At 28.0% G+C, this 17,069-nt stretch overlaps 2 protein-coding genes across 2 annotated transcripts; one reads left to right on the top strand and one right to left on the bottom strand.

Annotated features, from left to right (window-relative positions):
* Positions 1-2,620: 2,620 nt before the first annotated feature.
* On the bottom strand, positions 2,621-3,350 carry LOC108324731 (ethylene-responsive transcription factor LEP). The gene has a single exon (XM_017557662.2). The coding sequence runs from the start codon at positions 3,191-3,193 to the stop codon at positions 2,738-2,740; it is 456 nt and encodes a 151-aa protein (XP_017413151.1). The 5' UTR covers positions 3,194-3,350; the 3' UTR covers positions 2,621-2,737.
* A 9,839-nt stretch (positions 3,351-13,189) lies between these two features.
* Positions 13,190-16,136, top strand: LOC108325003 (laccase-15). Its single transcript, XM_017557976.2, has 6 exons — positions 13,190-13,313; positions 13,835-13,986; positions 14,092-14,336; positions 14,436-14,564; positions 14,705-15,649; positions 15,770-16,136. Exons 1-6 carry the CDS (start codon positions 13,215-13,217, stop codon positions 15,898-15,900), a joined length of 1,701 nt encoding a protein of 566 aa, XP_017413465.1. The 5' UTR covers positions 13,190-13,214; the 3' UTR covers positions 15,901-16,136.
* The last annotated feature ends 933 nt before the right edge of the window (positions 16,137-17,069 follow it).

Here is a 17,069-nt window from a genome sequence, read left to right as displayed (position 1 = left end):
ATTTTGGCGTATAAATTTATAAAAAAACAACACTAAATTACTTCATTTTAAAAGGTTATAGAAGAAGAATAAGAGGAGCTCTTCATTGTACGCCCAGTTTTTTATTAATTAATTATTTAATTCCATAAAACAGAGTATTTTAATTTTAATCTTTATCATTTTTTTTAATTTTAGTATCCATTGTTAATTTTTCTAGTTTAACTTTATGGTGATAAAAAATATCAAAGTTAAAAAATAATAGTTATAGGGACAAAAAAAAATATATTTATAGAGATTAAAAATAATATATTTACAATTACTAATATAAAAAAACAACGTTTACAAAAAGATATTGAAGCATATAATTAATATCGATTGATAAATAAATATAGTCCACATGAAAAAAAAAAATCATTCATATCAATCATTATCCATAACATTTTTTTTTATCAATTTCGACAATTTAACTTAAAAAGCCACATAACATTTTTTTATCAATTTCGACAATTTAACTTAAAAAGCCACTTTCATACTCTGCTTAAACTTTCTTTTCCATATTAATTTTGGTCATGTATTTGTGGTTATCATTAATCACCTTTATTTTATTAGAAAATAGTTTTTAAAGCTAACTCAAAATTATAATACATAGGTGGGGTGCAAATTTCACTTTATAAATCAGTTTTGTGTGGGGTTGAGTTATATTTAAAGTCATTTTCTAATATAGTATCAGAGTTATAGTTGAAGTCTTTCCTAGCGAGATCTATGTAGGCATTTTGTTCCATCCGTTGTCAGGCCACTATCGGACCACCCATTAATTCTACTTTCATGTTCGAGATGTATATATCTTGGCGTGAAGGGGTGTGTTGGAAGTTCCACATCGACTAGAGACTAGAGATAATGTCAAATTATAATATATAAGTGGAGTGCAAACCTCATCGTACAAGCTAGTTTTGTGAGTTGAGTTAGGCTTAAAACCACTTTCTAATATGGTATCAGAGTCATAGTTGGAGCCTATCCTAACTATATTTCTTGTTTCTTGAACATTTCTATTTGTTTTTCTTCTTTTCTACTTAAAATTCGCATTATAATTCTCAATTTTTTTAAGAGTGTGTTCATTTTTTAATATAAGTTTGAGAGAAAATGAGTGAGTAAATTTGAAAATAAATTTTTTATATTTCTTTTAAATGATTTAGAGGTGAAAGTGGATAGATTAGAGAGCGAAATTTATAAAAGATTTAATGAATGTTATAAAATAATAAAATATTTTAATAGATTAAAATGTAAAATTACTTTATTATTATTATTATTATTATTAAAATAAATATTAAATATTATTGATAAATTTTAACTATAAATGTATTATAAGATAAAATTATAAGAAAACGAATTTGAACATGATAGACATACACACTAAAAATATTATAGGATCATGATATATTAATAACTTCTTTTAACAATTTTTTGACAATAGATTATGTGTTATTGTTTTATTGGGTCGTATATTTGAAACAAAACAATGAACTATCATATAAGCGGTTGTAAAATAATTGTTAAAAAAATTATTAAAAAAATATTTTCCTAAAATATACCAGTTGCATCATAAAGTTTTTAAAAAGTATGAGGGTATTTTTGTAAGAATATAAAAAACAAATAGTAAATTCATTCGCATCTTCTCTCCCATAAAAGACTTTTCTTTTCCAATATCTCTCAGATTCATTAAAATAAACATAAAAATTATTCTTCTTTCCATATTCTCAAATAGTAAATTTATAGAAGTAAAGAGAACATAAATCCTTAAATTATTATCCATTAGCTACCAATTTTTTTAAATGTTACTTTTTGTCAAAATCTCCAAAAATATATTATTTTTTTTTATTTTTATTGTGTACAAAATTATCGTTTTATGGTCAACCATTTCAAAAATAACGTTTTTAATTTAATCCTGCAAATATGACATGACGTGATATGCAATGAGTCATCAATATTACTCATAATAGAGAAGCCTCACAGTAACCTTAAACAATAAAAACAATTTAATTTGAATCAAAGTAAAAAAATATTAAAAGCAAAAGAGTATTTTAAATTCTAAAAAGATAACAAGGTTTAATTACCCCATTAATTTCTAAAGTCATACAAATTGGCTTTCTCCTTTTTGCCATCCATTTTCTTTTTTAATAGATTTTAGTGACGTGTGTTTACTTTTTTTATAATAAAAATAATAAATTATTATTATTATAATTATAAAAAAAATATCCTTTATAATTTTATTTGTATTAAATATTTATTTTAGTTTAAAAAAGTGGTTAAATTAAAAAGAACATTTAGATTGAAAAAATAAAGTTACATAAAAGGTAAAAATGGTAAACGATAAAATAAAAAATAAAATGTGTGTAAATCAAAATAGAAAATCACTTTTATAACATTTTCATTTTGCCATTTTAAATTTTTAGTCTCTACCATTTGAATTTAACATGGATTATAGAAATTAAAATTTTATTTCCAACAGAATTCCATCATATTATTTCATATGTAATTTGGAAAATGTAAGTCAGTATTTACTTTTTTTCTTCCATTACTTCAATATTCATCGACCAGAAAAAGTCAATGCCCAATTTAGAAAAATAAAACAATTTCATGTACATGAATAAATAGCGGTTCGCTGCAGGTGATTGAATACGTAGAATTTTCCGTGTAGAAGCCATAAAGTAATAACAAATGCTGATTATAACCTTTTCTCAGGTCTCATTGGAATAAAAAACTAAAAAGAACAGTTACCAGAGTTAGAAAAGCTTTGCAAAATGGAAGCAATAACCAGAGATTCATCATCGCCATCGAAAGCAGAGTTCATCTCCGGACAAACTCCAACACTTTGATGTAGCTCCGGGGTAGGTGGCGGCGGCGGAGGAGGCAATGAGATAGGAGGTGGCGGAAGAGACAGAAAAGGGTAATGAAAATTGGTTCGAGCATTGATACCAGAAATGTTGATAGATGAAAGATCATAGGCAATAGCAGCCTCTTCAGCAGTGTCAAAAGTGCCTAGCCAGTGTCTCTCTTTGGTGTAAGGGTTCCTAATCTCAGCAGCATATCTTCCCCATGGCCTTCTTCTCACGCCCAGATACATTGTAGATCGCCTAGAGTTTCTCCTAATGGGGTTTTTGTAAATCAGTGAAGGAACATCTTCCATTGGCTTGGTCGTGGAAGCTGTTTCAGACATAGAAAAGGTGCAGTGAGTTTTTCTACATAACTGATAGTAATTAAGGTATATATAAATAGAATGATTGAGAAGGTTATAGTTTAATCGGTGAAATTAATGTGGAAAATGGAACAATGAATGATGGTAGAAGAAAGAATATTATGTGTTAATCTGATATAATAATGGAGTGGGGCAGGTAAGCTATCATGGAATATATATAATATAGAATTAACTGCTAATTTCTTTCTCTCATAATTCTTCTTCATTTCCCTGATTTCCTCGCATATGACATTATCAGAGTCAGCATAATGCGTAAATCACTGCAACTGCTGATTTATTGTCAGCTTTTGCAATTAATCTCTCTATTTGTTCTTGCTAGAGTGATTATTGAAGAATTAGTTTATACAAATTTAATTAGTTGTTTTTTTAAAGAAAATCTGGTTGATTAAAACTGTCCCATCTTGTTGCCAATATATACAATAAAAAATAGGATCTTTTTGTCATGCCTGCATGATTTTGTGGTTTGTGTTTGTGGAAAGTTGAACTTGTGGTTTATGTTTGAAAAGTGGATCATGATGACTTCTTTGGCAGGCAGAAAACATAATGTATTTTGTATCTTCATAATGGAAAATGGAGTTGTTATTATATATTTTTAATAGTTTATGTTTTATTTAAAATTGATTGAGTTTGTATCAAGATTTCATGATTAATGGTTCAATATTGCTGCTGGTTGTAGTTTTACTCATTATTTGTTAACTATCGTATAATTGCTCACTAACTACTTATTAATATATCCAAAGCCTTCTATGTTTTCTTAGGCAATGCAAAGGGATATATAATTTTATAGTTCATTATTTGTTTTGTTGATCTAAACTGAGTTGGATTTGTTTATCAATGAGCCATTCGTGCACATAAAAGTTAAATTTTATTTTGTTTAATATTAACCACGCGTGATGATCTTACAATTAAGCTATTAAAGTTGGAAAATTAGACGCCTATAATTGCTAAACACTGTCTTCAAGAAAATGACAATAAAAATAAAAATTAGCAAGCTTTTGATGCAAACTATTGTAAGAATTTGCTCTTTAAAATTAAATATATTTTTAGTTTTTCAATTTTAAGTAAAAATTTAAATTAATTTTTCTTTAAAATTTTGATTTAATTTATTTTTTCAACTTCAAAAATACATAAATTTAATTATTTTAATCAAATTTTTTAACATTAAAACGGAAACAACTAAAAAATTTAATTAAATTTTGTTAAAAAAATAAATTCATGTATTTTTAAAATTAATGAACTCAATTTGATCAAAATAAAAAAATGATTAATTTCAATTTTTATTAAAAATTAATAGACAAAAACAAAGAGAAATCATATTTACCTCATAAATTTATTTGGAATGAATGAATTTATTTCACAGAACCAATTTCTATCGTTTTACGTTTACACATATTATATATGATGATTTGTTTTATAGAGACGTAATTTAATAAAGAATAGATAATTTCAACATCTTAATTTTGTTATGAGGACTATCACGTGTTCTAAAAAATATAAAAAAATATACAACACTAATAACACATCTTTAATCTAAAATGTTATTTAATATAATAGGTTTATGAATCTTCGTTTTTATACATTGTTTATGGATGGTAGAACATATATTTCTTTTCTCAAACTAGACCATTTAACTGTGTAAGTACAATTTCCTTTTATGAAAAACTAAATTATCGTCATGTTTTTTCTAATTTGACAGGTTATTTGTAACATCCCAAATTCTCACATTAATGTAACATCCCAACTTTTCACATTAATGTAACATCCCAAATTTTCACACTTGATAATTAACATTACATTTACGGTAACATTCCGTAATCTCACCCTTTAAAATTTCCTAGTTGATATAAGTCTATACATGTAAAAAGATTCTAATTATAGTTCTTCGACTCCTCTTTCCTTGGTACTATGTGAGGCGACATTCCTTCATCTGCTCCCGTATAACGAATTATACGATCATCGCACATACCCAAACACAAAACACAAACAAGTAGGGTGAGCTAACATGCAACAAATCATTTATAAGACATGCATAATTACTTCGATACAAACATCATATAATAATTATGTCAGACACCCTCATACCATCGTACCACAATTCCTATTCAACACTCGTCCCACAATACCCAATAAACACCAAAATACCCAATAAACACCAAAATACCCAATGGACACTCATTCCATAATACCCAATAAACACTCATTGAACACTCGTCCCACAATACCCAATAAACACCAAAATACCCAATAAACACCAAAATATCCAATAGACACTCATTCCATAATACCCAATAAACACTCATTGAACACTCGTCCCACAATACCCAATAAACACCAAAATACCCAATAAACACCACTATACCCAATAAACACCACTATACCCAATAGACACTCATTCCACAATACCCAATAGACACTTATCCCAACGATATTCAATAGGCACTTATCCCAACGATATTCCATAGGCACTTATCCCAACGATATGTTGATGAGCGATACAACGGAAGGTTTTTCACTTGTGATGTCATTCTTAGTCCCCTCACTATGTCCAAAACCGGCACATAGACCAGGACATTCTGCCCTCCATACCATTCATAATGTTAGTCCCCTCACTATGTCCTAAACCGGCACATAGACCAGGACATTCTGCCCTCCATACCATTCACAAGGTTAGTCCCCTCACTATGTCCTAAACCGGCACATAGACCAGGACCTCCTGCCCCTCTCACCACATAATTCATCATTCTCTACTTGAGACTGATTGATTATTAGAGTATCAGGATAACCTCCAACTTCATGACCCTCAACATCAACATATACACGCACATACCATGTCATTACAGAATCTCTCCACGAAACTCATACAATGCTCACATTCCTTAACTCATATTATACCATTACGAAATCTACCCATAATCCTCATACACATACCATGACATTACAGAATCTCTCCGCGAGACTCATACCATACTCACATTCCTCGACTCATATTATACCCTTACGACATTTCCCATAATACTCATACATGTTCAGATGCATAAATTCAAATCAAATAAACTTCAATCATTTCAGAAATCATACAAACTGAATATATTCCAACAAGATATATTACATGATAATTTAACAGTACATAATCTGTACACAAGATTTAAGTTAAAAACTTGTCGAGGAGACTTCCAGGAAAGAGAGGTGCGTCACAATGGACAACTTAAGTACCAAGTCTTTCCTTAGCCAAAGTGTTCCTCAACTAGTTTTTAACAAATTTCTTATTAACAGATTCAAAACAACAGCATATAATATTTACACCGAATATCAATATAGATAAACATACAGTAAGCATTAACAATATTCATACATAATTTCAAGACATGAATAGTAATAAAACAGTACTAAATCATAATATAAAAGCTTAGAAAGATTAGCTCCCCTACCTCTATTCCAGATTCCTCTTGATCTGAATTTATTTCTCCGAAACCCTTCAGAACCTCTACTCTTCTTGCAACTAAAAATTTCTCCCTAGCTCTTTCTTCTCTATTTCTCAAGCTCTCACTTGATTCCTCTTTTCTTGGTGCAAAATACCCTTCCCTCCCATGACTATTTATAGTTAAAAAAATTTACTATTCATTAATATTTTAATATTATTTATTATTTTAATATTATTTAAAAATAATATTTCAATCATTTTCTCACCAAATCTGATCCTAATTTCTACCTACTACTTTCTTCCATGCTAAGGAATCTTAATGCTGAAAATTTATTTTTACTATTTACTTTTTACTATTTACTATTCACTTTTTACTATTTACTATTCACTTTTTTTTTTTACTATTCGATTTTCTTAAAAAAAAAAATACTAAATAAGTTATCAAAAATTTTAACCTCTCCTTCTAAAATTACTATAATTTTATATTCAAAATATATATTTTTCTATCCATTAAAATTATTATTACTAATAAAATGCTAAAATTTACTATTATAAATATTTTTTTTTTTCATGGGTCTTACATTTCCATGTGACACCCGGGCACGGAGACGAGGGCGGGGAGTGACGCCGGTGCAAGAAGCATGGTGCAGGGGGCACAGACAAGGAGCGGCTCCTGGCAGCTTCGGGTGGAAGGGGTACATGGACGAATCGAACATACACCGGAATGAGAGAGATCTGGAGACTGTGTAGGTATGGGACTATACAGTTGAAGGATAGCTTAAAGGAATTGATTTGACTACTCATATCACCAAAAATGCATTTGCTTTTCGGTAGCCTGACTCATAAGAACTCCATGGTTAAGCGTGCTTAGCCTGGAGTAATTCTGGGATGGGTGACCTTCTGGGAAGTTTTCCCGGAAGTAATTCTGGGATGGGTGACCTTCTGGTGTGGGGGCAGAGTTGCCGGGACGTTACATTATTTACTACAGAAATTTTACTTTTTTGAGGAACAAAATCTTAACGTGTTTTTCTATTTTAATAGATTTATATATTTATTTATAATAAGTTGTTTTATTAAAAATTTATAAATTTCTATAAACTCATGTTAATATAAATTTAAAAAACATATTTACTTTAATATTTATAAATTAATCAACAATAAAAAATTCAACATGATTAGAATAAATAAGATAATTTAAATATATTGTGAATATGATAATAGGAAAATTATCATAATAAAATATAGTAATTATGATTGTTTTTCTAAAATTATTTTTGATAAATATATATTTATTCGGTTAAAATAATTTACGTAATAATGTTTTTGAGTTTAATAAGTTGGAAAAATAAAATAAAATAATGATACGATTGTAGGTGGAAATATTTGAAAATAAATTTAATGTAAAGTTAAAAATCAATAATATGAATTTTAAAAAAATTATATTTATTTATAAAAATATTATTTTAATAAAGTATTAAAAAAGTATAGATTTTTTTAATAAAATTTTATTTAGAAAAAAATATAAATTTAAAATATATCAAAATATAAAAATTCTCAATAGAATTTTATAAAAATTTAATATACAAAAGGTATAAAATTCAAAAATAAAAATTTATTTTCAAATTCAAATTAGATGACTATTTGTTGAAGTTATTAGTTATTTAAAATAAAGTTAATAATTAGAAAAACTAAATTACGTATTAATGAAGATTTTTTTTGAAAAAAAAAATAGTAATAGATGTCTAGTAAACAAAGAATAAAGAATAAGATGAATTATGGAAATTTATTTGAATTAAATTTGATAAATAGATATTTATAGAATTAAAATAATTTAATTTGTTAAAATTTTGGTGGAAACAAAAATGTCAAATATTTTCGCCTACAATCATATTATTATTTAATTTTACTTTTTTTAACTTATTACACACAAAAATCTACTACATAAATTATTTAAAAAAAATTAATATACACTTATCAAATTTAATTAAAAAACAACAACGATATTTATAATATTTTATTATGATACCTGTTCTATATACCATAATTACAGTATATTTGAATAATTTTGTTTATTATATTCATTCTTCAAATTTTTATTTCCAAATAATTTATAAATATTAAATTAAATATATTTTTAAAATTTATATTTACATGAATTATAATTTTTTGATAAAATATATTATTATAAATAAATATACAAATCTATAAAACTAGAAAAAGATGTTGTGAAGAATTCGTTCTTTAAAAAACAGAATTTTAGTAACAAACAACTTGTAAAATTAGAAAAAATGGGATGAGAATTTAGTTTTTCACAAATTGTAAATAGTAAAAAGGTTTAGTTTGAAAAAAAAAAATCTGATAATCTACTCACATTAATAAAATTTAAAAGTGATTTATAACAGGAAAAAGTAATGTGTGTGAGAGGAAAAAATTGTCACATATTATCCTATGATTTATGAAGAATGAATTATAATTATTTTATATTGAAATTATTAAACGTATGTTTAATTTAGATATATTATTTTGGTTTTAAAATTAACTGGAAGAAAAGACGCAATGGAGGAAAAGACAACAAAAGAATACATGAACATGGAATATTATTGTTCTTTGATCCCTTTTATAATTGAAACTGGATTCTATAACGACAGTGGTGATTTTGTCAAATTTAAACCCAACACCACTTCAATAGCTTTAGCAGCTATGTAACAAAGGTTTTGGTTTAGTGCTTGAGATAAATGGATGAATCAAGAATGTTTTATTATAATCGATTTATCATAATAGAAATTGATGATAAAATCCAATTCATATATAAGAAAAACAGAATCTGCAAATATTAAATCTTAAAAGTAAAAAGGATTACAAACCTTCGATCTTAGATTTTGTTCACTTGAATAAAATTGAGAGAAAGTGATTGAGAATATTTGAAGAAAAATTTTATTGTTGTTTATTTAAGTGAATTAGGTAGATGAAAGTGAATTTGAAAGTAAATTTTTTTAATTTGTCATGTCAATCAAATCCTACACCAATTCTAAAAAACTTTACTTCTAAATCTACTTTCACTTACCTCCAAATTCAGTCAAATAAATAACAAAAAAATTTACTTTCAAATCCTCTGAAATTCGCTCAATCACTCTCCCCAAATTCATTTCATTCAAGTGAACAAGGCATTAAAGTTTAATTAGATTGGTGATATGTTATTTTTGTTGTTGTCTTATAATCCATTGGGGAAGATTTCTCCAATTATTTTCCTCTCGAAATTCTACAAATAAATGTATAGTTAGAGTATTGATATTTTTATTTCTATATTGAAGGATCAGTAAATAAAAAGTTAATGTAATTAATTTTAATATTGACTAAGTTATAATTAAAGTATAATTATTTATAATTGGATCATAATTAGGTTGTTGTAATCAAAATGTATTTTAAAACATATAAATATATGAGATAAGAAGATAAATGATTTGTATTTACTGTTAAATTAAGAAAATTAATATCTTTAACTATTAATATTTTGTTAATTTTGACATTGTAATACCTTCTCTAAATATTCTTAAAGCAATTTGGACGAACGAATTTGATGATTGAAATAATCAAAGACTTAAATTACAAAACAACATTTTAAAGCGTAAAAGACTCATCAAAATTGAACTGATAACCTTGATTGTTTACTTCAAAACACTTACAAATCTTTTTCATTTTAAATTTAAGCTTTTAATTGAGGTTATAGTCCCTCTAGTTATTAAGATACTAGGTCGAGAACGAGGTTATCTTCGTAAGAAATCCATTGATATACATATGGTTTCTCATTAATTCGTTTGGCAAATGATATTTGCGCTATCAAAAGAAAGTATATAGTTCGGTACATTATGAAATTAATTGCAATAATATATAGTTATTGAAAAGTAATTTGCAAACATTTATGTAGACTTTATATTATGTTCCTTTTTAAGGTTGAGTGGAGGAACTTGTACACAAGCTATCCAACCATACAAAATACAGGTTGAGGTGGAGACCCGTAGGCCTATTTATTAAATATTTTAAATAAAAAATTATATATTTTAGATGCTAATAAAATTATGCCGTGTATATATATAATTGTCATTATTGTTTGAGTAAAAAAACTCATCTTAGTGCACATTGTATTAATTTATTTTATGGGGTGTTTGATAAAAAGGTGTTTTCATATAAGGAAATAATCCATCCTTATAATTATGATATTTAAAATATGATTGATTAATTATAAATATTCCCGTAAACATTTATACATTTTAAAAATAAAGAATAATACATTATACTTATTCTTTTATCAAATGATTCAATAAGAATTATATAAGATTTTTATTATAATAAAATTTTTCTATGAAACTTGAATTAAATATAATTACTTAAACTTTAACATCTTAATTAACTTTTATATTAGATGTAATTAATTAAGCTGTGACATCTCAACTAAACTGGACAACTATAAAAGTTAGTTTAGTTATCTAAACACTTTTAAGAAGAATCAAAATATAAAACATATCCTGTCAAGTCCGACGTCCATATGGCCCACATCAGGGAAAATATTTAATCTTTTTCACTGCAATCGTGTGGATAGGAGTGTACGTGAGTTGAGACAATTCAATTTATGATAAACAAATAATTATTTAAAATTGATTTATTTATTCAATCTAGTTCAATAGAAGCTTAAAATTGACTTGTTAAGAAATATTAAATTTAAATTTGTTCATTTTTATTTCATTTAGAATTTGACTAATATTTTTGTAAAAATTTTACTTTTTTTAAAGTTTTATTAATACATCGTCTTAAAATTATTTTAATAATAATCTACTAATATAACTATGTATAAACTTTATTTTTCTTAGAAAATTTATTCAGACATTAAAAAATGTTATTATTTTATACAAATGCAACTCAGTATTAATTAATAAAACATGATCAATGTTAAAATAGGTGTATCAATAAAACATAAACTTGAATGTTAAAACCAACGGTAATATGAAAAATAAATCGTGATAAAATTTGATATTTTTTAGTGATATAATACTTTTCATATTTTATATATAAGCAAGTTATTTGATTATTCATAATCCAAATTATTTAAAATTTAAACTCGGCTCATTTAAACAATTAAACTTAATCGAAAGTTTACTTATTTATTTAATTTAACCAATAATTAACCTATATAACTTTGAATAATTGAGAAATAATTTGGATCATTTACCCTCTACATGAAAGTACATTCAAAGTACAGATCATAATATACATAATGAAAGTTCAGAATTAAAAATAGCAATAAAGCAGTCAACTTTTATTTTGATTAAACCATCTTAACTTCTAGTATCATCTAAATTAGTAATTCATTATGGGTTTTTAAGAAAGTTGTTGTTGCAGTGCTTTCATTACAGTTTATTTTGGGAAAATTTTTATTTGTTTTCGACGGTTTGAATACGAACACGAACACGAACAATGATTATTATTCATTGTATTACATAGTAGTCAAACTATGTAATGGAAGATAACTCGACCATTTGCGGGCAAGTAAAAGATGAAGAAAATAATCCTATTCATGGTAATATATGTACAATTCAAATAAAACCGTAACATATACGAATATAAGTTATATTCTTTAGATGAACTGAACTTATAACGAGACTCTCTCAATATAAACTATGGTTCATCTAGAGAACCATAGTCTATACTTATTACGATTTTATTTGAACAATAACTTATACTTTCATAATATTTTAGAAAAATGTCACTGCGTCAACATTTACATGTTTTTATTATAACGATAGTTTATTTGTGTAGTTAATTAATTTATTTGTACTAATAAAATCCTAAATAAAAAATGTGATAAAAAGAAGTTAAATATTTTTTTTCTTGTTTATATTCAACAATCCTAATACATTTAAATGTTATATATATATATATATATATATATATATATATAAAACAAAAAATTTAAACAGGTATGTTTTTAAATATCTATATATAAATAAAAAATAAAATAACAAATATGGTGCATGCCGGGGTCGATAACCAATTTTACAATATATAAGCTAGTTGATAGTTCTTAATCTAAATTTTTTAAAAATTAATTTCGACTCATTTAAACAATTAAAGTTAATCGAAAGTTTAAACTTATTCATTGAATTTAACCAATAATTGACATATAAAAGTTGAATAATTGAGAAGTGATTGGATCATTTACCCTCTACATGAAATTACATACAGAGTATAAATGATAATATACGCATAACTAAAAGTCAGAATTAAAAATAATAAGTCAACTTTTATTTTGATTAAACCATCTTAACTATTAGTGGTTATGACATCATCTAAATTAGTAATTCATTATGGGTTCTTAAGTAAGTTGTTGTTGCAGTGCTTTCAAGAACTCTTCAGCTCAAATTGCCTTAGGAAGATTCTTATCTGACAGTGAGGTTGCACCAATATTTGAAGGTTTTAACTCTATTTAAATCTTGCATCCCATACAAACCCTTCCTGCAGAAAAGTTCCGCATATAGCAAAAACTATTAGCATAATTAGGATTTTTTCATGAAAATGTCGTTTGGCAAGAAACTGTTCCTCCAAGTTCTGTGGTGTTTCTCCTTCATAGGTCTTAGTTCCCAAACACCGACTCCTTACACTTTTGTTGTGAGTACCTTCACATCCTATCCTATTACTGTTGCAGAAATTGGTGAAACTGTTATATGAACCATTACGCTTGTGAATATATTTTTCAAAAATAATACTTTCATAATAAAATGTTATTTTATAATAATATAATAACATAAATACATGATTAATCAGTTAAAATGGTATTTTTTTTAATAAATAATAAATGTAATAATAAATAAACTTTTTTTATGTTGCCACTTATAAATTATAGACTGAAATATATATTTTTCGTTTATTTTTAAAATTTATGCTAATAATAATTTGTAATCATATATAGTTGAGAATATAGATAAATTTATTAAACTATATTATTATTTTCATGGTATTTTTTATTGTAATATTTATTCATCCGTAAGTTATTTTTTCAAGAAGGGTGTTATTGTATTTTTCAAAAAATTATAATTTAACATATATTTATGCATTGAGCACAGATTTGATTCACAAATAATCAGCAATAAACCAGTGGGTATTAACTGATCAGTTTGATTCCCTTGCAGGTGAAAGAGGCCCAGCACACAAGACTGTGTTCCAGAAAAAACATGTTGACTGTGAATGGAAATTTTCCAGGACCAACTATCAGAGTCCACAGAGGAGAAACAATTTTTGTTAATGTTTATAACAAGGGCAACTACAACATCACTTTACACTGGTATTGAGTTTCCAATCTTAACCATTTTCATGACCTATGGAAAATACAACACCATGGATAAAGCTTAATAAAATGCATAGCTAACTCTAACTCATTTATGCACAGGCATGGAGTGAAGCAACAAAGGAACCCATGGACAGATGGTCCTGCATACATCACTCAGTGCCCCATCCAACCAGGAAGAAAATTCAGACAAAAGTTGGTTTTTTCTTTCGAGGAAGGGACCGTCTGGTGGCATGCTCATAGTGACTGGGCAAGAGCCACTGTCCATGGGGCTATCTTTGTTTATCCAACCAAGAATAGCCCCTACCCTTTTCCCCAACCTCATGCCGAGATTCCAATCATATTTGGTACGAAAAAAGTTGTTTTGATTTGATCGAAGTTGCCAGAACAAATGCATGGAAACATGGTTGAAAATGGAACAATATGTGTTGTTCATTCATATGCAGGAGAATGGTGGAAGACTGATGTAAACGAGGTCTTCACTCAATCTGTTGCAACCGGAGGAGCTCCAAATATATCTGATGCTCTCACTATAAATGGTCAACCTGGGGATCTCTTCCCTTGCTCAATGACAGGTACTCACAGGTTATAGAACGATAATCATAAGATACAATCTATAATTATGTCCAGAAACATAGTGTAATCTGTTTCTTCTTTCAACTGTTTGTATCTTTGAGGTCAGGCTTTGAATTCCATGTTTTCTTTTAATTTGCAGAAACGTTCAAGCTACATGTAGAGCAAGGCAGGACTTATCATCTCCGTGTTGTTAACGCGGCAATGAATCTCATTCTGTTCTTTTCTGTTTCCCAGCACAATCTCACTGTTGTTGGTGCCGATGGTTCGTTCACCAAGCCATTGACAAGGGATTATATTTGCATATCACCTGGACAAACAATGGATGTGTTATTGCAAGCCAATCAAGAGCCTAATCATTATTATCTGGCGGCAAGGGCGTACTCTAGTGGGGTTGGTGTTGCTTTTGACAACACCACAACCACTGCTAGAATTGAATACAGTGGCAATTACACTCCATCTTCATCTCTTTCATTACCTTACCTTCCCAACTTTAATGACACAACTGCAGCTTTTGACTTCATTACAAGCTTGAGAGGCTTACCTGAGAGATACCCCCACCAGGTCCCAACAAACATCACAACTCAAACAGTGACCACTGTTTCTGTCAATACTTTGCCATGCCCTGGTGGCAGAATCTGCCAGGGACCAAATGGAACCATTTTTGCTGCTAGCATGAACAACATAAGTTTCGATACCCCCAACATTAACATACTAGAAGCCTATTACTACCATGTCAATGGGATATACAAAACGGGATTTCCCAGATTCCCACCCTTTATATTTAACTTCACTGCAGACTTTTTGCCTTTAACATTGAATATACCAAAGCGAGAGACTAGGGTTAACGTGCTGAACTATGGTGCAACGGTTGAAATTGTATTCCAAGGAACAAACGTTGTTGCAGGGATAGACCATCCGATGCATCTCCATGGGTTCAGTTTCCATGTCGTTGGATATGGGTTAGGCAATTTCAATCAAAGCAAGGATCCCGTGACTTTCAATCTCATTGATCCTCCTTATTTGAACACAGTTATTGTGCCAATTAATGGTTGGACTGCTGTTAGGTTTGTGGCTAGCAACCCTGGTATGTGGCGTGGGATACTGCGTTTGTGTTTGTGTGCGTGTATAATTCTTAATCTCCGTTTCTAATTTTATTAGCGGACACTGTTTTGTTGCATGAACTCATGTACCTTTTAAATGACAGGAGTATGGTTCATGCACTGCCATCTAGAACGCCACCAAGCTTGGGGCATGGAAACAGTGTTTATTGTGAACAATGGAAAGGCTTCAAATGAAACATTACCACCACCACCGCCAGACATGCCCCCATGTTGAAGAATATCCTAGGCATTTTATGTTTATTGATTTTTTTCCCTTTGATTTATTCTGTGTTTTTTATACTGAAAAACAATACTTTATTGTTAGGCTTAGTTAGGAACCGATTTTAATTTTATAAGTTGTTTTTTGTTTTATAAAATTGTTTTCTAATTTTATGTATTAGCGGTTAACAATGCTTATATATTTGTATTTCATTTGAGAAGAAAAGATGAACGAAGAAAGTAACAATTATTTCCGGAATTGTTTTAAAGTTACTATTAAGGTTTCTCCACTTGTAATACATTGAATATATTTTTTTCACATGAGCAATAGCACATTTCAAATATTATTTTTTTTGTCACAAAAGAAACACATTTTTGTTTTATCTTATCTTGTTGGTTTGAAAGAGAGAAAACAGAGAAGAGACAAAACAGAGAGAAGGCAAAACAGAGAGAAGGCAAAACAGAGGATACACACTCAAGGAAAAGAATTCTGATGATAAAAAATATTATTTACACTAAGTGTATGAAAAGAATAAATGACTTTTATTCATAGAGTGTACAAGATTCTAAACTAAAACAATTTAAAGATAGAAAAACATACTTGAATGAATATAATATTTTTCCTTAATTCAAGTATTAAAGCTAACCAAACCTAGCTCAGATATTAGGATATTAAATTTGTCCTTCTTCAAAGGTTTAGCAAAAATAAGTTTAATATGTAAGTGGGTGGGGCATTAAATCAATTTTTAACCTTCCATTGTTAACTAGTTCCCTCAAAAAATGAAATTTAGTCTTTATATGTTTGTTCCTTTCATGTGACAATTGATTATTAGCCAAATTGATTGCTGATATATTATCTACAAACAACTGGATGGGTCTCCTAAATTCAACCTTTATTGTTGTCAAAATAGATGCAAGCCACGCAGCTTGGTTTGCAGCGGAAGATCCAGCTACATATTCTATCTCATAGGTGGATAAAGCTACCACTTGTTGCTTTTTACTGTACTAGGAGATCGATGCACCCATAAACTTGAACAAAAACTCAATAGTGCCTTTCTTGTCACTGTTGTCCCCACATTAATCAGAGTTAGACCAAGACATCTAGAACCAACCTTGTTTTAGGTACCACTGTTGGTTTGAAAGAGAGAAAACAAAGGAGAGACAAAACAGAAGATATACACACTC

Source organism: Vigna angularis, chromosome 3, assembly GCF_016808095.1.
Source record: "Vigna angularis cultivar LongXiaoDou No.4 chromosome 3, ASM1680809v1, whole genome shotgun sequence".
Lineage (NCBI taxonomy): Eukaryota > Viridiplantae > Streptophyta > Magnoliopsida > Fabales > Fabaceae > Vigna > Vigna angularis.
This window is presented reverse-complemented; position numbering and strand designations above follow the sequence as displayed.

Bases quoted from the DNA above. Each gene is read 5' to 3' on its own strand.
- LOC108325003 (XM_017557976.2), top strand. From the start codon at position 13,215: ATGAAAATGTCGTTTGGCAAGAAACTGTTCCTCCAAGTTCTGTGGTGT. The intron at 13,314-13,834 runs GTGAGTACCTTC...ATTCCCTTGCAG, and splicing joins CGACTCCTTACACTTTTGTT to GTGAAAGAGGCCCAGCACAC. The intron at 14,337-14,435 runs GTACGAAAAAAG...ATTCATATGCAG, and splicing joins CGAGATTCCAATCATATTTG to GAGAATGGTGGAAGACTGAT.
- LOC108324731 (XM_017557662.2), bottom strand. From the start codon at position 3,193: ATGTCTGAAACAGCTTCCACGACCAAGCCAATGGAAGATGTTCCTTCA.